At 43.2% G+C, this 24,974-nt stretch overlaps 1 protein-coding gene across 4 annotated transcripts in view; it reads left to right on the top strand.

The window, feature by feature from the left end:
- tanc2b (tetratricopeptide repeat, ankyrin repeat and coiled-coil containing 2b) overlaps positions 1 to 24,974 on the top strand; it is a 253,028-nt gene that overhangs the window by 139,888 nt on the left and 88,166 nt on the right. For all 4 annotated transcript variants that reach the window (XM_014179855.2, XM_014179852.2, XM_014179853.2 and 1 more), the window contains one exon: positions 979 to 1,158. In XM_014179855.2, the coding sequence (XP_014035330.1) occupies positions 979 to 1,158 (180 nt within the window). The remainder of the gene's footprint in view (positions 1 to 978; positions 1,159 to 24,974) is intronic.

Genomic DNA, 24,974 nt, shown 5'->3' with positions numbered 1-24,974 from the left:
TTGTTCTGGTAATGTTCTTGTAATATCAGGTTAGTGTTTTATGCACCCTAAAATAAACGTATTATCATCTGCACAACTGGACAGTTTTTGTGTTATGGGAATATGCCTTTTGTGATGTCCCCACAATGTTACCATCAGACTGTTCCCACAACCTAATGAAACATTCTGGGAACCTTTAAAGAACAGACTAAATGTGTTCTGGGAATGTTCTTGTAACATCAGGTGAATATTTTTTGCACCCGAAAAAAACCATTGTCTAATCATCAGCACAATTGGACAGTTTTTGTGTTTTGGGAACATATCTTTTGTGATGTCCCCACAATGTTACCACCATACTCTTCCCACAACCTAATTCTGGGAACCTTTTAAAGAACAGACATGTTCTGGGAATGTTCTTGCAACATCAGGCAAATGTTTTATTCAAGCATTGCATAATCATCAGCACGACTGGACAGTTTTTGTGTTATGAGAACATTTTCTGCAACCTAACAAATGTTCTAGGAATGTTCACAGAACCAATTTAGTTTGCTGGGAAAACATTACTGATACATTGTGATATTACATTACCTGGAAACCTATTAAAACGTTTTGGGGAATGTTAGGCGAACATTTCAAGGATAGTTCATTTAAAACATAAAAAAATATATTAAAACTTTATTTTTTATGTTTTTGGGATGTTATCATCCTAATGTTAGATAAAACCTTAACTAGAACTTAATGAGAATCTTGTCTAATGTTCTGGGAATGTTCCCGGTTTGCTAAGTATCTACAATGCCACTAGACGCACATGTATAATGCCTTATAAGTTATGCAATACAATGCACAACAAAGACGCTAATAACTGTTCTGAAACATCTATGACTACACTCACAATACTGTAAATGTTGTAATGCCAGACGTTAAATAAAATAGGTAGTATATGCGTGGAACATTAATATTATTGCCTTGTGACACTGACTTTTCTGCTTCCTCCTGCAGGTGGTAGTATAGACAGTGACTGTGCCTTTGAGGGTGACTATGCCCTTCCGCCTCTCTCTATGACCGAGGGCATGCAGCACATCCGCATCATGGAGGGCGTTTCACGCTCCCTGCCCTCCTCCCCACTGCTCACACACCAGACCATCAGTGTCCGGCTGCAGCCCATCAAGAAGCTCACAGGTAATGGTCACAGAAATATACACAACACCTCCACAGGAGAGATCCCATAGGTCAAACTGTGTTGTTGTCTGCTCCTTTGGGCGTTCGGTTAATAACCAATCGCCCAATGTCACTCATTCGTGTTGGAATGTCGTGTGGGGAAATACATAAGTCAGTTACATAATGGTAACTGGGAAGTTGGATGCTTACGTCAGTGATCAGTGATGCCGGTCAACACAAATCATTGTGAACTTAATAAATGATCAACTACAGCCCTCCCAGGTCAAGGCCCACTAATAATCACTCCAGGCTTACCTAATAGCTGGGCTGGGATGCCAGAAATGGCAGATATGAGCTGTGGTTGTCTGTCTATCTTCCTGTCCTGCTTGTCTCTGACCTTGTCACTCACCACTAACTGATAGTTTCCTGTCACAGTCATCTCGGAAAACAGCTTCACTCCCAATCGCTCTCTCGCTCTCCTTAGTCTATCTCTTTCTCCTCTCTCTCTCTCTCTCTTCTCTCTCTCTCTTTCTCCTCGCTCTCTTTCTCCTCAGTCTCTCTCTTTCTCTCTTTTGGTTGCTCTCTCCTCAGTCTATCTCTCTCCCACTCTCTCTCTTCAGTCTATCTCTCAGTAACTTGATCATTGAAAGCTAGCAGTCATTGCGCTGTAATGGGCTAGTGTGGCTGGGCAGTGCAGGCTTGAATTGAATTAGAAAAATTAGTTTTATTCCTTAAGTGTCTACAGAGTGAAAGAGATTGGGTGTGAAACATATTGTCCAACATTCACCACTAGGGTGCGGTTCACCACTCTCATCCTCGTGATTTAGCCTAGTTGTATCATTAACCCTCTCCTACAGTGCCTTCAGAATGTATTTACACTCCTTGACCTTTTCCCCATTTTGTTGTGTTACAGCCTGAATTTACAATGGATTAAATTGAGATGTTTTATCGCTGGCCTACACATTATACCCCATAATGTCAAACTGATATTATGTTTCAGAAATGTTTACAAATTAAGAAAAAATGAAAAGCTGAAATGTCTTGAGTCAATAAGTATTTGTTATGGTAAGCCTAAATAAGTTCAGGACTAAAAATGTGTTTAACAAGTCACATAATAAGTTGCATGGACTTACTATGTGTGCAATAATAGTGTTTAACATGATTTTTGAATGACCGCCTCATCTCTGTATCCCACACAAACAATTATCTGTAAAGTACCTCAGTCGAGTAGTGAATTTTAAACACAGATTCAACCACAAAGTCCAGATTCAGCCTAGAAAAGAAGGACACTTATTGGTAGATAAAAACAAAAAATAAATAAGCAGACATTGAATATCCCTTTGTTTCAATATACCCAGTCAATACAAAGATACAGGCGTCCTTCCTAACTCGGAAACCGCTCACGGATTTCACCATGAGGCCAATGGTGACTTTAAAACAGTTACAGAGTTTAATGGCTGTGATAGGAGAAAATTGAGGATGGATCAGCAACTTAGTTACATCACAATACTAACCTAATTGACAGAGTGAAAAGAAGGAAGCCTGTACAGAATACAAATATTCCAAAACATGCATCCTGTTTGTAACAAGGCACTAAAAAAATATGGGAAAGATTTGACAGCAATTAACGCTTTGTTCTCAATTCAATGTGTTATGTTTGGTGCAAGTCCAATACAACACGTTACTGAGTACCACAAAAAAAGAAATTTCAAGCATAGTGGTGGCTGCATCATATTATAGGTATGCTTGTAATCGTTAAAGACTGGGAAGTTTTTCTGAATAAAAAATAAATGCAATGGAGTTAAGAATCCTAGAGGAACACCTGGTTCATTCTGCTTTCTACCAGACACTGGTAGAGGAATACACCTTTCAGCAGGACAATAACCTAAAACACAAGGCCAAATCTACACTGGAGTTGTAGATTTTTCTGAGTAACCAAGTTAGTTTTGACTTAAATCTGCTTGAAAATCTATGGCAAGATCTGAAAATGGTTGTCTAGCAATGATCAACAAGAATAATTTTGAAAAGAATACTGGGCAAATGTTGCACAATCCAGGTGTGGAAAGCTCTTAGAGACTTACCCAGAAAGACTCACAGCTGTAATCGCTTCCAAAGGTGATTCGAACATGCATTGACTCAGGGGTGTGAATACTTATGTAAATTAGATATTTCTGTATTTAATTTTCAATAAATTTGCTAAAATTTCGACAAACATGTTTTCACTTTGTCATTATGGGGTATTGTGTGTAGGTGGTGAGAATATTTTCAATTCAATTCAGGCAGTAACACAACAAAATGTGGAATAAGTCAAGGGGTATGAATACTTTCTGAAGGCACTGTATATGCTGCTGTGTCTTTGCTCACCATACAGAATGATTTATTTCTCTAAACTGGGCTTTTTAAAAGCCCTGTTATCTTAACCGGGGTGCTGCTTGCTACTGCTGGAAGAGAATGTTTTGTGTTGTTGGTGACAGGAGCCAGGAGAGGTGGGATCGGATTGGAGGGAATGGGGCCTGAAAATGACATCTCATAGCGAGCCAATCTCTCTCTCTCTCTCTCTCTCTCTCTCTCTCTCTCTCCACTCAACACTGCTTACAGCCCCCTTTGTCTGTTTATTCCACTTTTCTTCCCTCTCTCCTTTCCTCTTTCGTGTCTGAAGAACATTCAGCCTAATTTACTAACACTTTCATCTGCGTGAATCAAAAGGAATTCTGGGAGTTTCATTTTGCTTACTGTTATCTTGATGACTGTTGTCGTAGAGAGGAGCGTTGTTGTTTTAAGAATAGCTTGATTAATAACACAGAAACGGGTCTCGTTCTCGCTTTGTTATTCAAGTCCTTATTTCACAGTTTGGTTGCGAACTCTGTGACTGTGTATACATGCACAGTCATTCAATTTATGATTTACAATTTGCCTTGTTAATGCAATATAATCATAATTATAATTTGCCTTGTTAATGCAATATAATCATAATTATAATTTGCCTTGTTAATGCAATATAATCATAATTTGGCTGGTTAATGTATGCCAGTTAGATGCTGATAGTGATGCAGATGCAGTTGCTGCTGTGGTGTATTTTGGGAGGTAACATGGGAATAAGAGAACCTCATTACTTTTAATTTGATACTCCGCTGTGTGCTAACTCTGCTGCATTGCTACTTTCATGCGTTTTATTTTACCTCTGCACAATGAGTCCAACTGCATCAGCATGCTGCACGTGTGCCAGTGCAAAGATGTACCACCTCTGGAGTGTAGTTTATGCACATGTTCACGTGTTTTGCAAAATATAAATAAATAGTCTTTCTCTGCCTTTTAATCTGCCTCGATGTCAGAGGTGGGCGTCCATAGCCACAACACCAGATTGGGCATGGTCCCGAGCACCCCAGCCTTCTTCCCACTCTTTAATTAATCCAACCCAGTGCCACTCCTTACACCGCCTGCCAGAGCCAAGTTACAATATGGGCATCTGAGGCTCAGGCTTCATCACAAATGGCACCCTATTCCCTTTATAGTGCAATACTTTCAAACAGGGTCCGTAGTGCACTATACAGGGAATAGGGTGCCATTTGGGATCCATATCAAAGCCTCTCCACCTCCCAGCACCCAGCAGGGACCAGCAGCCTTCAGCAGCAGGCACAATCAGAGCAGGTCTTCAGCCTGGCTGGATGCACTTTGATCCCCTCATGGAAGGCCTCCCTTTCTCCTTTCCTCCCCAGCTCTCCCCAGTCTTACCCAGCCCTCCCCTGCACACCAAGTATTCCCCAGCTCTCCCCCAGCCCTCATTTGCTTTCCCCCGCGCTCCCCCTTCCCTCCCTTGCCCTCCCCAGACCTCCCCTCCTATCCCCAGCCCTCCGCAGCAGCATCCTCCCCCTTCTCCTCCTCAGCCCTACCACCAGCCCTCCTGCTCTGCCTTGATTGGCCTCAGGGAGCTGGTAGGGAGCTGGCAGGCAGTAGAGCTGTTTTATTGGCTTATTCAACCTCACTGTTCCAGATAGAATGACAATGCTCTGAAAGCAGTGCTGACCTTTTTAGGAAATCAATGAGTTTCTGATTTAATCTCTTCTCCTCACTCCGCTCTCTCTGCCTGCGTGGAGGTTTCACCCAGGGGGTCCCAGCTGCTCAGAACCCAACCTGTGAAATGGATTGGAGAGGCAGGCAGGAGGGCGGGAGCTGCCAGAGGGTGCCTAAGGCTTTACCCCTTTACAGAGCCGACGGTGTCATGGCCTGCATCCCAAATGCCACCCTATTCCCTATGGGCCCTGGTAAAAAGTAGTGTGCTATAAAGGGAATAGGGTGTCATTCGGAACGCAACCATGGTGCCACAGTTCCTCCGGCTGGTGTGGAAATGTCACACTGCCTTTGGTCCAGAGGATCACAAGAGCAGCCTGTTCTCTCTGGTGGTGGGTTCTGAACACTGGGCAGCAGACAGCAACATCCTGAGCTGTCTGTTCTCTCTGGTGGTGGGTTCTGAACACTGGGCAGCAGACAGCAACATCCTGAGCTGTCTGTTCTCTCTGGTGGTGGGTTCTGAACACTGGGCAGCAGACAGCAACATCCTGACCTGTCTGTTCTCTCTGGTGGTGGGTTCTGAACACTGGGCAGCCGACAGCAACATCCTGAGCTGTCTGTTCTCTCTGGTGGTGGGTTCTGAACACTGGGCAGCAGACAGCAACATCCTGAGCTGTCTGTTCTCTCTGGTGGTGGGTTCTGAACACTGGGCAGCAGACAGCAACATCCTGAGCTGTCTGTTCTCTCTGGTGGTGGGTTCTGAACACTGGGCAGCAGACAGCAACATCCTGAGCTGTCTGTTCTCTCTGGTGGTGGGTTCTGAACACTGGGCAGCCGACAGCAACATCCTGAGCTGTCTGTTCTCTCTGGTGGTGGGTTCTGAACACTGGGCAGCCGACAGCAACATCCTGAGCTGTCTGTTCTCTCTGGTGGTGGGTTCTGAACACTGGGCAGCAGACAGCAACATCCTGAGCTGTCTGTTCTCTCTGGTGGTGGGTTCTGAACACTGGGCAGCCGACAGCAACATCCTGACCTGTCTGTTCTCTCTGGTGGTGGGTTCTGAACACTGGGCAGCAGACAGCAACATCCTGAGCTGTCTGTTCTCTCTGGTGGTGGGTTCTGAACACTGGGCAGCAGACAGCAACATCCTGACCTGTCTGTTCTCTCTGGTGGTGGGTTCTGAACACTGGGCAGCAGACAGCAACATCCTGAGCTGTCTGTTCTCTCTGGTGGTGGGTTCTGAACACTGGGCAGCCGACAGCAACATCCTGACCTGTCTGTTCTCTCTGGTGGTGGGTTCTGAACACTGGGCAGCAGACAGCAACATCCTGAGCTGTCTGTTCTCTCTGGTGGTGGGTTCTGAACACTGGGCAGCAGACAGCAACATCCTGAGCTGTCTGTTCTCTCTGGTGGTGGGTTCTGAACACTGGGCAGCCGACAGCAACATCCTGACCTGTCTGTTCTCTCTGGTGGTGGGTTCTGAACACTGGGCAGCAGACAGCAACATCCTGAGCTGTCTGTTCTCTCTGGTGGTGGGTTCTGAACACTGGGCAGCAGACAGCAACATCCTGAGCTGTCTGTTCTCTCTGGTGGTGGGTTCTGAACACTGGGCAGCAGACAGCAACATCCTGAGCTGTCTGTTCTCTCTGGTGGTGGGTTCTGAACACTGGGCAGCCGACAGCAACATCCTGAGCTGTCTGTTCTCTCTGGTGGTGGGTTCTGAACACTGGGCAGCCGACAGCAACATCCTGAGCTGTCTGTTCTCTCTGGTGGTGGGTTCTGAACACTGGGCAGCAGACAGCAACATCCTGAGCTGTCTGTTCTCTCTGGTGGTGGGTTCTGAACACTGGGCAGCAGACAGCAACATCCATTAACTATAGCGGATTAGAGTCGTGACCTGTCTGTTTGGGCTTCAAACACTCAGCATTGATTCCATTCCACTGATATGCTATTGTGTTCTTAGATCTCTCCCACCACTGCTGCTAGTCCACTGTGATGTGCGTCTGGGTTTAGTCTGGAACGGCTGAGGAGTTGATACACATTAAATGGATAACACATGCAATACACATGAAATGGATAACACAATACACATGAAATGGATAACACATGCAATACACATGAAATGGGTAACACATGCAATACACATGAAATGGGTAACACATGCAATACACATGAAATGGATAACACCTGCAATACACATGAAATGGATAACACCTGCAATACACATGAAATGGATAACACATGCAATACACATGAAATGGATAACACATGCAATACACATGAAATGCCCAAGAAGACGTGCTCATATCCTACTGAGTTCTCTGGCTTACATTAGTGGTTGGGTGCAGTAGTCCAGGAGACCTTTTTAACAATAGTCGATACACACGCTCAGTGATATATTAGTCTGGTTTATGAGCGTCTCGTCCCGTAAGCGGGATCAACATCCAGCGAAAAACTCCTAGCGACATTAGCATAACGAAATGTAATATTTTTTTTTTTTCAAATATAGGACTGTCTCATATCGTTTTATAGATACACCTCTCCTGAATCGACCCACGTCGTCCGATTTCAAAAAGGTTTTACAGGAAAAGCAAAACATTAGATTATGTTAGAGGAGTACATGGTAAAAGTAGCAACATTGCCATTTTCCGACCAACCACATGCATCACAAATAACCAAAAAACAGCTAAATGCAGCACTAACCTTTTACAAACTTCATCAGATGACACACCTAGGACATCATGTTACACAATGCATGCATTCTTTTGTTCAATAAAGTTCATATTTATATATAAAAACAGCATTTTACATCGGCGTCTGACGTTGACTAACTATTTTCCCTCAAATGCATCCCGGGAAACAGTGCTACAATTTACTGAATTACTATTCGAAAACATTTTTAAAATGTAATATTGTCATTCTAAGATTTATAGATGAATATCTCTTGAAAGCACCTGTCTTACCAGATTTAAAAATAACTTTACTGGGTAATCACACTTTGCGATAAAAGGGGATGCGATACTCAGAAAATTAGCTAGTAATTCCAGCTCGGCGCCATCTTGGAACAATCGCATATCACATCTAATCTTGTATACTATTGTCAATAATCCCTTACCTTTAGTTGTCTTCATCAGAAAGCACTTCCAGGAATCCCAGGTCCACAACAAATGTATTTTCGGTCGAAAAAGTCCATCCTTTATGTTCCATTAGCTTGCTGTTGTTAGCGCGTCTGAAGGCTGTATCCAAATGCTCCGTCGGGCGCGGGACAGCGGTTTCGAAAAATAACATTTTTCCCCCATTTAGGTTCGTTCAAACATGTCAAACGTTGTATAACATAAATCTTCAGGGCCTGTTTCAACAAGAGAGCCAATAAGATTCGAGGGGGACGATTGTATTGTGTTTCAAAACGTTTCGAAAGGAGGGGGTAGACGGGGCCGCCGGCATCATAATGGTGATGGCCCTCCCCCTGTGACCAATTTCCACAGCGTCTCATTCATTGAGTTTCGACAGTAGAAGGCTCAAACCACTGTGTAAAGACTGGGGACATCTAGTGGAAGCAATAGAAAGTGCTCAATGAACCATAGCTCACGGTGTGATTAATAGGGAAAGATGTGAAGTTGAGTCCACAATTCAGAATTCCACTTCCTGTTTCAATCGGTCTCGGGGTTTTGACTGCCATATGAGTTCTGTTATACTCACAGACACCATTCAAACAGTTTTAGAAACTTTAGGGTGTTTTCTATCCGCAGGTATTAATTATATGCATATCCTAGCTTCTGAGTTTGATTAGTAGGCCGTTGAAAATGGGCACGAATATTTTTCAAAATGCGCTGTGGCGCCCCCTATCCTAGGGTGAGCCCAAAAGGTTAATATCCTGAAGTGTCTGTCTGGCTGTTTGTTGGTTAATAAGCTGAAGTGTCTGTCTGGCTGTTTGTTGGTTAATAAGTAATAATGGCACCGGAGAAGAAGGCAGACATTTTACATGTTCCCAACCGATTATGTTTTTTAGTTTGTTTATTTGCATTTTTTGCAACTTATTTTTGTACATATATTGTACATAATTTTGCCGGTACCGTCTCTTATGACCGAAAATAAATTCTGGACATCAGGAATACTCACCATGGACTGGCAGAATCCTTTTTTTCCTTTAACGAGTCTGCGAGCCCGATGCGAACGATATACTGCTTTCTCGGGAACAGGCCCAGATCCCCGTGATTTGCGTAAAGAGGAGGCGGAGAAAAAGGGGCCAAAGGGCAGGCTGCCTTCTGAGAATTCGTAGGCGATCGAATAAAACCCCACTTCCTTCCATTCTGCTAGCAAACGTGCAATCTTTGGAGAATAAAATAGATGACCGATGCGTAAGATTAAACTACCAACGGGACATTCAAAACTGTAATATCTTATGCTTCACGGAGTCGTGGCTGAACAAAGATACTATCAACATACAGCTGGCTGGTTATGCTCTGGACCGGCAGGATAGAACAGCGACATCTGGTAAGACATGGGGCGGAGGGCTATGTATTTTTGTAAATAACAGCTGGTGCACGATATCTAAGGAAGTCTCAAGCTATTGCTCGCCTGAGGTAGAGTAGCTCATGATAAGCTGTAGACCACACTATCTACCTAGAGAGTTTTCATCTGTATTTTTCGTAGCTGTTTACATACCACCACAGTCAGAAGCTGGAACTAAAACAGCATTGAATGAGCTGTATTCTGCCATAAGCAAACAAGAAAATGTTCAACCAGAGGTGGTGCTCCTAGTAGCCGGGGACTTTAATGCAGGGAAACTTAAATCCGTTTTACTAAATTTCTATCAATCAAATTTCAATCAAATGTATTTATATAACCCTTCTTACATCAGCTGATATCTCAGAGTGCTGTACAGAAACCCAGCCTAAAACCCCAAACAGCAAGCAATTCAGGTGTAGAAGCACGGTGGCTAGGAAAAACTACCTAGAAAGGCCAAACCCTAGGAAGAAACATAGAGAGGAACCAGCCTATGAGGGGTGGCCAATCCTCTTCGGGCTGTGCCGGGTGGAGATTATAACAGAACATGGCCAAGATGTTCAAATGTTCATAAATGACCAGCACGGTCAAATAATAATAATCACAGTAGTTGTCGAGGGTGCAACAGGTCAGCACCTCAGGAGTAAATGTCAGTTGGCTTTTCATAGCCGATCATTGAGAGTATCTCTACCGCTCCTGCTGTCTCTAGAGAGTTGAAAACAGCAGGTCTGGGACAGGTAGCACGTCCAGTGAACAGGTCAGAGTTCCATAGCCGCAGGCAGAACAGTTGCAACTGGAGCAGCAGCACGGCCAGGTGGACTGGGGACAGCAAGGAGTCATCATGCCAGGTAGTCTTGAGGCATGGTCCTAGGGCTCAGGTCCTCCGAGAGTGAGAAAGAAAGAGAGAAAGAGAGAATTAGAGAGAGCATACTTAAATTCACACAGGACACCGGATAAGACAGGAGAAATACTCCAGATATAACAGACTGACCCTAGCCCCCCGACACATAAACTACTGCAGCATAAATACTAGAGGCTGAGACAGGAGGGGTCAGGAGACACTGTGGCCCCATCCGATGATACCCCCGGACAGGGCCAAACAGGCAGGATATAACCCCACCCACTTTGCCAAAGCACAGCCTCCACACCACTAGAGGGATATCTTCAACCTACCATCCTGAGACAAGGTAGAGTATAGCCCACAAAGATCTCTGCCACGGCACAACCCCAGGGGGGGCGCCAACCCAGACAGGAAGACCACGTCAGTGACTCAACAAACTCAAGTGACGCACCCCTCCTAGAGACGGCATGGAAGAGCACCAGTAAGCCAGTGACTCAGCCCCTGTAATAGGGTTAGAGGCAGAGAATCCCAGTGGAGAGAGGGGAACCGGCCAGGCAGAGACAGCAAGGGCGGTTTGTTGCTCCAGTGCCTTTCCGTTCAACTTCACACTCCTGGGCCAGACTACACTCAATCATAGGACCTACTGAAGAGATGAGTCTTCAATAAAGACTTAAAGGTTGAGACCGAGTCTGCGTCTCTCACATGGGTAGGCAGACCATTCCATAAAAATGGAGCTCTATAGGAGAAAGCCCTGCCTCTTAGAAATTCTAGGGACAATTAGGAGGCCTGCGTCTTGTGACCGTAGCGTACGTGTAGGTATGTACGGCAGGACCAAATTGGAAAGATAGGTAGGAGCAAGCCCATGTAATGCTTTGTAGGTTAGCAGTAAAACCTTTAAATCAACCCTTGCCTTAACAGGAAGCCAGTGTAGGGAGGCTAGCACTGGAGAAATATGATCAAATATTTTGGTTCTAGTCAGGATTCTAGCAGCCGTATTTAGCACTAATTGAAGTTTATTTAGTGCTTTATCCGGGTAGCCAGAAAGTAGAGCATTGCAGTAGTCTAACCTAGAAGTGACAAAAGCATGGATACATTTTTTTCTGCATCATTTTTGGACGGAACATTTCTCATTTTTGCGATGTTACGTAGATGGAAAGAAGCTGTCCTTGAAACAGTCTTGATATGTTCGTCAAAAGAGAGATCAGGGTCCAGAGTAACGCCGAGGTCCTTCACAGTTTTATTTGAGACGACTGTACAACCATCAAGATTAATTGTCAGATTCAACAGAAGATCTCTATGTTTCTTGGGACCTAGAACAAGCATCTCTGTTTTGTCCGAATTTAACAGTAGAACATTTGCAGCCATCCACTTCCTTATGTCTGAAACACTGGCTTCCAGCGAGGGCAATTTTGGGGCTTCACCATGTTTCATCGAAATGTACAGCTGTGTGTCATCCACATAGCAGTGAAGGTTAACATTATGTTTCCGAATGACATCACCAAGAGGTAAAATATATAGTGAAATCAATAGTGGTCCTAAAACAGAACCTTGAGGAACACCGAAATTTACAGTTGATTTGTCAGAGGACAAACCATCCACAGAGACAAACTGATATCTTTCCGAAAGATAAGATCTAAACCAGGCCAGAACTTGTCCGTGTAGACCAATTTGGGTTTCCAATCTCTCCAAAAGAATGTGGTGATCGATGGTATCAAAAGCAGCACTAAGGTCTAGGAGCACGAGGACAGATGCAGAGCCTCGGTCTGACGCCATTAAAAGGTAATTTACCACCTTCACAAGTGCAGTCTCAGTGCTATGATGGGGTCTACAACCAGACTGAAGCATTTAGTATACATTGTTTGTCATCAGGAAGGCAGTGAGTTGCTGCACAACAGCCTTTTCAAAAAAAATTGAGAGGAATGGGAGATTCGATATAGGCCGATAGTTTTTTATATTTTCTGGGTCAAGGTTTGGCTTTTTCAAGAGAGGCTTTATTACTTCCACTTTTAGTGAGTTTGGTACACATCCGGTGGATGGAGAGCCGTTTATTATGTTCAACATAGGAGGGCCAAGCTCAGGAAGCAGCTCTTTCAGTAGTTTAGTTGGAATAGGGTCCAGTATGCAGCTTCAAGGTTTAGAGGCCATGATTATTTTTATCATTGTGTCAAGAGATATAGTACTAAAACACTTGAGTATCTCCCTTGATCCTAGGTCCTGGCAGAGTTGTGCAGACCCAGGACAACTGAGCTTTGGAGGAATACGCAGATTTAAAGAGGAGTCCGTAATTTGCTTTCTAATGATCATGATATTTTCCTCAAAGAAGTTTATGAATTTATCACTGCTGAAGTGAAAGCCATCCTTTCTTGGGGAATGCTGTTTTTTAGTTAGCTTTGCGACAGTATCAAAAATAAATGTTGGATTGTTCTTATTTTCCTCAATTAAATTTGAAAAATTGGATGATCGAGCAGCAGTGAGGGCTCTTCGATACTGCACGGTACTGTCTTTCCAAGCTAGTCGGAAGATTTCCAGTTTGATGTGGCGCCATTTCCGTTCCAATTTTCTGGAAGCTTGCTTCAGAGCTCAGGTATTTTCTGTATACCAGGGAGCTAGTTTCTTATGACAAATGTTTTTAGTTTTTAGGGGTGCGACTGCATCTAGGGTATTGCGCAAGGTTGAACTGAGTTCCTCAGTTAGGTGGTTAACTGATTTTTGTCCTCTGACGTCATTGGGTAGGCAGAGGGAGTCTGGAAGGGCATCAAGGAATCTTTGGGTTGTATGAGAATTTATAGCACGACTTTTGATGATCCATGGTTGGGGTCTGAGCAGATAATTTGTTGCGATTGCAAACGTAATAAAATGGTGGTCCGATAGTCCAGGATTATGAGGAAAAACATTAAGATCCACAACATTTATTCCATGAGACAAAACTAGGTCCAGAGTATGACTGTGGCAGTGAGTAGGTCCGGAGACATGTTGGACAAAACCCACTGAATCGATGAAGGATCCGAAAGCCTTTTGGAGTGGGTCTGTGGACTTTTCCATGTGAATATTAAAGTCACCAAAAATTTGAATATTATCTGCTATGACTACAAGATCCGATAGGAATTCAGGGAGGAACGCTGTGTATGGTCCAGGAGGCCTGTAAACAGTAGCTATAAAAAGTGATTGAGTAGGCTGCATAGATTTCATGACTAGAAGCTCAAAAGACGAAAACGTCGGGGGTTTTTTGTAAATTGAAATTTGCTATCGTAAATGTTAGCAACACCTCCGCCTTTCCGGGATGCGCGGGGGATATGGTCACCAGTGTAACCAGGAGGTGAGGCCTCATTTAACACAGTAAATTCATCAGGCTTAAGCCATGTTTCAGTCAGGCCAATCACATCAAGATTATAATCAGTGATTAGTTCATTGACTATAACTACCTTGGAAGTGAGGGATCTAACCTTGAGTAGCCCTATTTTGAGATGTGAGGTATCACAATCTCTTTCAATAATGGCAGGAATGGAGGAGGTCTTTATTCCAGTGAGATTGCTAAGGCGAACACCGCCATGTTTAGTTTTGCCCAACCTAGGTCGAGGCACAGACACGGTCTCAATGGGGATAGCTGAGCTGACTACACTGGCTGTGCTAGTGGCAGACTCCACTAAGCTGGCAGGCTAGGGGAGTTAGAGCCCTGTCTATGTTCGTAGATAAAATGAGAGCACCCTTCCAGCTAGGATGGAGTCCGTCACTCCTCAACAGGCCAGGCTTGGTCCTGTTTGTGGGTGAGTCCCAGAAAGAGGGACAATTATCTACAAATTCTATCTTCTGGGAGGGGCAGAAAACAGTTTTCAACAAGCGATTGAGTTGTGAGACTCTGTAGAGCTCATCACTCCCCCTAACTGTGAGGGGGCCAGAGACAATTACTCGATGCCGACACATCTTTCTAGCTGATTTACACGCTGAAGCTATGTTGTGCTTGGTGACCTGTGATTGTTTCACCCTAACATCGTTGGTGCCGACGTGGATAACAATATCACTATACTCTCTACATTCGCCAGTTTTAGATTTAGCCAGCACCATCTTCAGATTAGCCTTAACGTCGGTAGCCCTGCCCCCTGGTAAACAGTGTATGATCGCTGGATGATTATTTTTAAGTCTAATACTGCGGGTAATGGAGTCGCCAATGACTAGGGTTTTCAATTTGTCAGAGCTAATGGTGGGAGGCTTCAGCATCTCAGACCCCGTAACGGGAGGAGTAGAGACCAGAGAAGGCTCGGCCTCTGACTCCGACTCGCTGCTTAATGGGGAGAACCGGTTGAAAGTTTCTGTCAGCTGAATAAGCGACACCGGTTGAGCATTCCTACAGCATTTCCCTCCAGAAGCCATGAGAAAGTTGTCCGGCTACTGGGACTGTGCGAGGGGATTTATAATACTATCTATACTTACCGGTGGCACAGACGCTGTTTCATCCTTTCCTACAATGAAATTACACTTGCCTAACGATTGCGTCTGAAGCTGGGCTTGCAGCACAGCTATCCTCGCCGTAAGGCGATCGTTCTCCTGTATATTATGAGTACAGCGACTGCAATTAGAAGGCATCATGTTAAAGTTACTACTTAGCTTCAGCTGGTGGAGGTCCTGACGAACCACGTCCAGATAAAGCGTCCTTAGTGAAAAAGTTGAGTGAGGGAAAAACTAAAAATATAAACGGTAATTAAAAAGTAAAAACCGTAAAGTTGTCAGGTTGCAAAGTAAGGTTAGCAACAAAACGCACAGCAGCACGTAAACAATTCTGCAAGTTGTGACCGGAATGACGGAGACGAGAGACGGAGACGAAAAAAACAGCATGTTAAATGTGCAACCAGAGGAAAAAATACTCTGGACCACCTTTACTCCACACACAGAGACGCATACAAAGCTCTCCCTCACCCTCCATTTGGCAAATATGACCAAAATTCTATCCTCCAGATTCCTGCATACAAGCAAAAATTTTAGCACGAAGCACCAGTAACTAGATCAATAAAAAAGTGGTCAGATGAAGCAGATGCTAAGCTATAGGACTGTTGTGCTAGCACAGACTGGAATATGTTCCGGGATTCCTCCGATGGCATTGAGGAGTACATCACATCAGTCATTGGCTTTATCAATAAGTGCATCGATGACGTCGTCCCCACAGTGACTGTACGTACATACCCCAACCAGAAGCCAGGCAACATCCGCACTGAGCTGTCGCTCTCAAGGAGAGGACTTTAACCCCGGAAGCTTATAAGAAATCCCACTATGCCCTCCGGCGAACCATCAAACAGGCAAAGGACTAAGATCGAATTGTACTACATCGGCTCTGATGCACGTCGGATGTGGCAGGGCTTGCAAACCATTACAGACTACAAAGGGAAGCACAGCCGAGAGCTGCCCAGTGACACGAGCCTACCAGACGAGCTAAATTACTTCTATGCTCACTTCGAGGCAAATGGCACTGGAACATGCATGAGAGCACCAGCTGTTCCGGAAGACTGTGTGAGCACACTCTCCGCAGCCGATGTGAGTAAGATCTTTAAACAGGTCAACATTTACAAGGCCGCTGGGCCAGACGGATTACCAGGACATCTACTGCGAGCATGCTCTGACTAACTGACGAGTGTCTTCACTGATATTTTCAACCTCTCCCTGTCCTAGTCTGTAATACCAACATGTTTTTAGCAGACCACCATATCCCTGTGCCCAAGAACACTAAGGTAACCCGCCTAAATGACTACCGACCCGTAGCACTCAGGTCTGTAGCCATGAACTGCTTTGAAAGGCTGGTCATGGCTCACATCAACAACATTATCCCAGAAACCCTTGACCCACTCCAATTTGCAAACCGTCCCAACAGATCCACAGATGATGCAATCTCTATTGCACTCCACACTGCCCTTTCCCACCAGGACAAAAGGAACACCTATGTGAGAATGCTATTCATTGACTACAGCTCAGCGTTCAACACCATTGTGCCCTCAAATCTCATCAATAAGCTAAGGACCCTGGGACTACACACCTCTCTCTGCATCTGGATCCTGAACTTCCTGACGGGCTGACTCCAGGTGGTAAGGGTAGGTAACAACACGTCCGCCACGCTGATCTTCAACACAGGGCCCCCTCAGGGTTGCGTGCTCAGCCCCCTCCTGTGCTCCCTGTTCACTCATGACTGCACGGCCAGGCACGACTCCAACACCATCATTAAATTTGCCGATGACACAACAGTGGTAGGCCTGATCACCGACAATGACGAGACAGCCTATAGGGAGGAGGTCAGAGACCTGGCCGTGTGGTGCCAGGACAACAACCTCTCCCTCAACGTGATCAAGACTAAGGAGAAGATTGTGGACTACAGGAAAAAGAGGACCTAGCATGCCCCCATTCTCATCGACGGGGCTGCAGTGGAGCAGGTTGAGAGTTTCGAGTTTCTTGGTGTCCACATCATCAACAAACTAACATGGTCCAAGCACACCAAGACAGTCGTGAAGAGGGCACAACAAAACCTAGTCCCCCTCAGGAGACTGAAAAGATTTGGCATGGGTCCTCAGATCCTCAAAAGTTTCCACAGCTGCAACATCGAGAGCATCCTGACTGGATGCATCACTGCCTGGAATGGCAACTGCTCGGCCTCCGAACGCAAGGCACTACAGATGTTAGTTCGAACGGCCCAGTACATCACTGGGGCCAAGCTCCATGCCATCCAGAACCTCTATACCAGGCGGTGTCAGAGGAAGGCCCTAAAAATTGTCAAAGACTCCATCCACCCTAGTAATAGACTGTTCTCTCTGCTACCGCACGGCAAGCGGTACCGGAGCGCCAAGTCTAGGTTCAAAAGGCTTCTAAACAGCTTCTACCCCCAAGCCATAAGACTCCTGAACACCTAATCAAATGGCTACCCAGACTATTTGCATTGCCCCCCCCCTCCCCCTCTTTTGCACCGCTGCTACTCTCTGTTGTTATCATCTATGCATAGTCACTTTAATAACTCTACCCACATGTACATATTACCTCAACTAACCGGTGCCCCCACACATTGACTCTGTACCAGTTCCCCACTGTATATAGTCTCGCTATTGTTATTTTACTGCTGCTCTTTAATTATTTGTTACTTTTATTTTTTATTCTTATCCGTATTTATTTATTATTATTATTTAAAAAAATTAAACTGCATTGTTGGTTAGGGCCTCGTAAGTAAGCATTTCACTGTAAGGTCTACACCTATTTTATTCGGCGCATGTGACTAATACAATTTGATTTGATTTGAAGTGTCTGTCTGGCTGTTTGTTGGTTAATAAGCTGAAGTTTTTGTCTGGCTGTTTGTTGGTTAATAAGCTGACGTGTCTGGCTGTCTCTACTGAGATGTTGGTTGCATCCCAAATGGCACACTATTTCCTATAGTGCTCTATATGCTCTGGTCAAAAGTAATGCACTTTATAGGGAATAGGTTGCCAATTTGGGATGCACTGTAGAGCCACAGCAAGCTGATTACTCAACTGTGAAACGTTTACGAATTATTTCAACATCTCTCTTTTTGCATCTGACTGCTTCCCCCTAATTTATAACAGCTAGAGATCAAAACGATTAGTGTTGATTACTGTTTCCTTTTTACTTTCACATGGATTTCCACGTAAGATGGAACATTTGTGCATTTGCCCTTCAAACCTCCCTGCTCTCCCACCCTCACTGCAATTATAATGCTATTATTAGTGTATCTGAATTCCATTGTCTGTTCTACTCACCCTGCTTCCACTGTATTGTATTGCAGTTTTACGTTTAAAGCAATATTATTGTACAGGAGTGAGTTTCGGCTTTGGGAAATCCACCCATGCTGTACATTGAGTCCAGTGTAGAAGTGTGTGGTAAGGTAAAGCATGTGTTAAATTACTGTATTGTGCTGTACTGCAGGCCTAGCTTGGGCCTAGGAGTGTGGGAAAAAATATAGTCATCTCTGTGTGGCTAATGCTGAGATGAAGACTGACATTTATGCATTTCAATCTCCTCCTCCTCTCCAAATCTCTTTACCCACTCGGCTCAGCTCCCAGGGCCCATCGTTCTCCAATAGCGGAGGTGCATAAAGATGCACTTACCCCCATGCGCTTACCACAAATTCCTTGTTTTGCTTAGTTCGCCGTATTGTACATTGCGCTCCATTACACTTTTTTTGTATGGTCATTAGCAGAGTACACACAATCCGAATTTTAGCTTCAAGAAGCCGGCAATTTGAAAACCCGAAAAAGTAGATTGTACTGATTTATTGGCACATTGAACCATACGTGCGGCATAGTTTAAAACCTCACTGGATAGTGCTAAAATAATAACGTCAGATCTGAATTCTGCCGTCTTTATGCACGTTTATGCACAATCTGCGTGTCCCACTATAACCCTTCCCCCGCCCCCCTCTGTCCCGGACACGTACAGTCATTTGTTCCTCCAAATGGAAATAGGACATTTTCAGCTCCAATGACTTTTCACAGTTGGAAAAAAATGGAGTGTCGTGTCTTTGGGCACCATTAAACTGAAGACATGTTTATCAAATAACTCCCTGTAATTATTATTACGCGATTAAACTGATTAATCGTTTAACTGTAATTAACTAGGAGATCGGGGCACCAAGGAAATTATTCAGATTACAAAGTTATAATTTTCCTAATATAACTTTCCTATATTATAACATTATATATTATATTATAGTATCTGACCGATTATCTTCTGGTTTAAATGGTGTATTTTACCTCGCGTCAGTCACATTCCAAACGTCGTAAATTGTTGTTATCTGCACGAACCCAGTCTTCACTAAGTCATCCATACATCAATTGTCTTAAAATCATTTATTTACTAAACTAAGTAATTCACAGAAAGCATACAAAACAGTAGGTATCATCACAAAATGGTAGAGGAATGTGCCCTAGTGGGCTAAACTGGCATCGCGGCTTGTTAAACAAAAGAGTAGTGGGGGGGGGCAGCGGAGAAGGCACAACAGAGTTGATAAATATTAACAGTTGATTTGCTAATCCTTTGCACATGAACGCTCACTCATTCGGGAACAATTGTAATCAATATATATTTACGCTCAGTGTGTCGTCGGGATCCTTGTTTGAGAGTTTTTGTCCTGTTGGAGAGTTTTTGTCCGCGTTCTCTCTCTCTTGGTTAGAATTGATCTTTCAAAGCGACATTCATTAATGTCGTTATAGAATGGATGTTTCGTCGGTCTTCGCGTTCAATGATACCGAATTTCTAGCTGCAGACTATTAATTAATATCAAAGACTTGTTATTATTCTGTCGGTATCGATAGTCTAAAAGTTTAACCACGTGGTATGGTTAAACTTCAGTAGAGGGATGCATGGTCAAACCTTGGCTCTCTCTTCTGAGGTAAGCTGGTCTGAAGAAAGAAATTCTGGGTGGGGGTTTTATACTGAACATAGAAAAGCTGTCACATGACGCCTTGTCCTGTCTGTGTCCCTGGGGGCGTGCCGTTGACTTAGTTAAGCTTTTGAACAGAAATACAATTCTCTCACATTAACATCAGTACATAGCATCTCAACATATTCCAAATAGCTTTATCCTTATTAATACATTTGATACAACCATTTAGATGTAAGTCCCATAGCTGAGGCTATTATATAAACATTATTATGGTAATATGGCAATATTGTCTCTCATGGGTTTCATAAAATTGTACCAAGCGGACCAGTTCATAGCTGGATTCTTCACTGATCTTTTATACCTTCTCCAGAACATAAATGTCGTTCGGTTCTCCAATTCTGTGAGGTGGAAGAATCCTTTGTTCTCTCCATGAAAACACTCTGTCTCTTTACTGTGGCCTGTTACGCAGGACATTCCCTTTGGAATTTACGACCGCCTTCACACAGCCTTGTGTCAGAAGTATAGAGGTCGGGGGATGGTGCATAGAAAACCCAGAGGGCAACGTCATGAGAGGAGAAAAGGCTAAATGATTGAGAAGGTAATTGAAAAGGAAAAATATAATGTCATAACAACTGGTGGACCTGAACGCATCAATACTGACTGAGGAAATCAGTGCATGTGTCTGGATTGGCACCTTCATCCCTATATAGTGCAATTCTTTTGTTTTAAAACTATAAGGCTCTGATTAATAGTATTGCTTCATAAAGAGTGCCATGTCAGACACACTCGGTGGTAATCGTTTAGCAGATATCAATCTAATACATCTGTGGTTTTCAGACCATGGCATCCACTGTGTCTACTTCAGTAAGATCAAAGGGTTTGTCAGTACTGTCAGTAAGCATTTCACGGTAAGGTCTATGTTGTATTTGGCGCATGTGACAAATATATTTTTTTGTGATTTTGATTTGTTTGTCTTTTGGCATACCAAAATATCAGTGACTGGAAGATGGAAGTCTATTGAGGTGCAGATAGGCTATACATAGCAAACAAACAGAATTTTATAATTCGTAGACATTAGCTTTTATTGGCCGCCAGATTACCGAGATAACTCAGTGCTTGTAAAGACTAACAAGTCATTGTCTGCTAGTCGTATTCCAGATTTAGCTGGGACCAGCTAGATATAATAGGTCTATGAGTTTTACAGATGATAAATTAGCCTGCTTAGCTAAATGTTTTACTCTGCTAGTTTGTCTTTAGAGAGTATGTTTAAGATTAAACTTTAACATTCTTAAGTAGTACCGCTGGCCCTTAGATATACACAGAGAGCTTACATGAATAATATGCATGTCAATCTCTCTTGGCTCAAAGTGGAGGAAAGATTGACTTCATCACTACTTGTATTTGTGAGAGGTATTGACATGTTGAAAGCACCGAGCTGTCTGTTTAATCGACTAGCACACAGCTCAGACACCCATGCATACCCTGCAAGACATACCACCAGAGGTCTCTTCACAGTCCCCAAGTCCAGAACAGACTATGGGAGGCGTACAGTAAAACATAGAGCCATGACTACATGGAACTCTATTCCACATCAAGTAACTGATGCAAGCAGTAGAATTAGATTTTTTATTTTTTTTAAGATCAAAATGCACCTCATGGTTTTGTCTAAACCGGTATTTCAAGTTTGAGCCAGTTCACCGAGTTATATTTTATCTAGTAACATAGTAGCACTGTCTATTGAACTATAATAACAGGGCCAGTTTACAAGTAGGCCTAGCCTTATTATAACTTTATGTACCAGGAAACCTTTTTCTTTTTACGCATCGGAACATCCTGGTGCAGGTTTGTTCTATTTAGGCCTATATCACGCTGGTTTTATATTCTGGCTCACTGCAGACCATGTCATTTTGTTTCTTACAGACTTGTGCAATTCCATACCCGCACTTCTGGACCTAATCAAAGAGTTTGGTGTGTTCTCGGGATACAAAATAAATAATGTAAAATCCTCAGTTATGATGCTAGAGGAGGAAAGACATAGACCTACACCTCTGACTTCTTTTTTGAATGCAACGGAATGCTTTACATATCTCGGCATTCATATTATGCCAGAGATTGACTGCATAGACTCAACTAACTATGACCCTGTCGTAGATTCAGTAACTCAATCGATAGATAGATGGTCATCTTTACCTATATCTTTAATTGGCCGGATTAACATTCTGAGAATGAATGTCCTCCCAAAACGGTTGTATCTATTTCAGAACATTCCCTTGCCGCAGCCACCATCCCTCTTTACAAGGCTTAAAAAGATGTTCACTATATTTATCTGGAATGACAGACGTCCCAGAGTTCGCTTGTCCTTATTGTACCTACCGTATGACAGAGGGGGGCTCCATTTTCCTAATATCCAGTGGTACTACTGGGCAGCTCAGCTTCGCACTGCTATGTACTATTTTACCTCCGAGTCTCTCTCTTCGTGGATGAAGATTGAAATGTCTTCAGTTGTATCCAAATTACCCCTTAACCTCTACATTTACTCAGCTGATATCAAGACACACAAAAAACATGTTTTTAATATGATCAACGTTTGGTATGAGGTGTGGAAGTTCCTTGATGAAACGCATTCTTTGTCAAAACCTAACAGAACCCATTCTGTCCACTTTAGAAAATACGATCTCAACCCATTGTAGTGGTAAGGGTAGAATTACAGCTCAATACAATATGCTAGAGTCTGGCTCAACCGAATCCTCTGTGCACAAACTGAACTTTTGGAAGGAAGATATTTGGGAGGACATAGACTTGGACACAGACTGTGAATACTCGGCTAAAACTATTGCAATACAATTGGTTGATGCGAACATGCAGTTGAAGTCGGAAGTTTACATACACCTTAGCAAAATACATTTAAACTCAGTTTTTCACAATTCCCGACATTTAATCCTAGTAAAAATTCCCTGTCTTAGGCCAGTTAGGATCACCACTTTATTTTAAGAATGTGAAATGTCAGAATAATAGTAGAGAGAATGATTTATTTCAGCTTTTATTTCTTTCATCACATTCCCAATGGGTCAGAAGTTTACATGCACTCAATTAGTATTTGGTCCCATTGCCTTTAAATTGTTTAACTTGGGTCAAATGTTTTGGGTAGCCTTCCACAAGCTTCCTCCTGACAGAGCTGGTGTAACTGAGTCAGGTTTGTAGGCTTCCTTGCTCGCTCATGCTTTTTCAGTTCTGCCACATATTTTCTATAGGATTGAGGTCAGGGCTTTGTGATGGCCACTCCAATACCTTGACTTTGTTGTCCTTAAGCCATTTTGCCACAACTTTGGAAGTATGCTTTGGGTCATTGTCCATTTGGAAGACCCATTTGCGACCAAGCTTTAACTTCCGGACTGATGTCTTGAGATGTTGCTTCAATATATCCACATAATTTTCCTGCCTCATGATGCCATCTGTTTTGTGAAGTGTACCAGTCCCTCCTGCAGCAAAGCACCCCCACAACATAATGTTGCCACCCCCATGCTTCACGGTTGGGATGGTGTTCTTCGGCTTGCAAGGCTCCCCCTTTTTCCTCCAAACATAACGATGGTCATTATGGGCAAACAGTTCTATTTTTGTTTCATCAGACCAGAGGACATTTCTACAAAAAGTACTATCTTTGTCCCCATGTGCAGTTGCAAACTGTAGTCTGGCTTTTTTATGGCGGTTTTGGAGCAGTGACTTCTTCCTTGCTGAACGGCCTTTCAGGTTATGTCGATATAGAACTGTGGATATAGATACTTTTGTACCTGTTTCCTCCAGCATCTTCACAAGGTCCTTCGCTGTTGTTCTGGGATTGATTTGCACTTTTCGCACCAAGGAGGTACGTTCATCTCTAGGAAACAGAACCCGTCTCCTTCCTGAGCGGTATGATGGCTGCGTGGTCCCATGGTGTTTATACTTGCGTACTATTGTTTGTACAGATGAACGTGGTACCTTCTGGTGTTTTGCTCCCAAGGATGAACCAGACTTGTGGAGGTCTACAATTTGTTTTGATTTCTTTTGATTTTCCCATGATGTCAAGCAAAGAGGAGTTTGAACGTAGGCCTTGAAATACATCCATAGGTACACCTCCAATCAACTCAAATGATGTCAATTAGCCTATCAGAATTTTCTAAAGCCGTGACATCATTTTCTGGAATTTTACAAGCTGTTTAAAGGCACAGTCAACTTAGTGTATGGAAACTTCTGACCCACTGGAATTGTGATACAGTGAATTATAAGTGAAATAATCTGTTTGTAAACAATTGTTGGAAAAATTACTTGTGTCATGCACAAAGTAGATGTCCTAACCGACTTGCCAAAACTATAGTTTGTTAACAAGAAATTTGTGGAGTGGTTGAAAAACGAGTTTTAATGACTCCAACCTAAGTCTATGTAAACTTCCAACAGGCCTAGTATTGACCAATGGCTTAGGGAAATGTCTAACAATGGAAAATAAAACATATGTTTAAGGGTTAACAAGACACTTTTGAAAAGGTTTGGGGACCAGTTTTGGATTTTGTTGAGCAGAGCGATGTGGGTGAGATATTGACTAATGATGGGAACTCTGGGTAGTGTACTATGCTTTGTGTGCATGTGGGGTGGTGGGGAAAGATATCCGATTGCCTTGCGGCGCTGTGTTTCATCTGAAATTTGTCCCAATTATGTTCTATCCTATTGGATCAGGCCACTGTAAAGTTTAATTTTGGTGGTTTTATGCTTCTGTAACACTTTTGTTTTGTCTTAGTAGTTTCATCATTTATTTATTTAATTTTTTTGTTGCTGTTAACTTTTGATGTATTTTTTGCTGTTTATTTTTTTTCATGAAGTTTTTCTGCTTATATATGTCTTGTTAAAGAAGAAAATCAATAAACATATTGTTTAAAAAAAAATCACCTTTTGGAACAGCGAGGACTGTGAAGCAACACAAACATAGGCACAGACACATGCATACACACTCGATAACATACACACACATACACATGGATTTTGTGTTGTATATATGTGATAGTGGAGTAGGGGCCTGAGGGCACTCACTTAGTGTGTTGTGAAATCTGTTATGAATATATTGTAATGTTTTTTAAATTGTATAACTGC

This window comes from Salmo salar, chromosome ssa28, assembly GCF_905237065.1.
Source record: "Salmo salar chromosome ssa28, Ssal_v3.1, whole genome shotgun sequence".
Taxonomy (NCBI): domain Eukaryota; kingdom Metazoa; phylum Chordata; class Actinopteri; order Salmoniformes; family Salmonidae; genus Salmo; species Salmo salar.
This window is presented reverse-complemented; position numbering and strand designations above follow the sequence as displayed.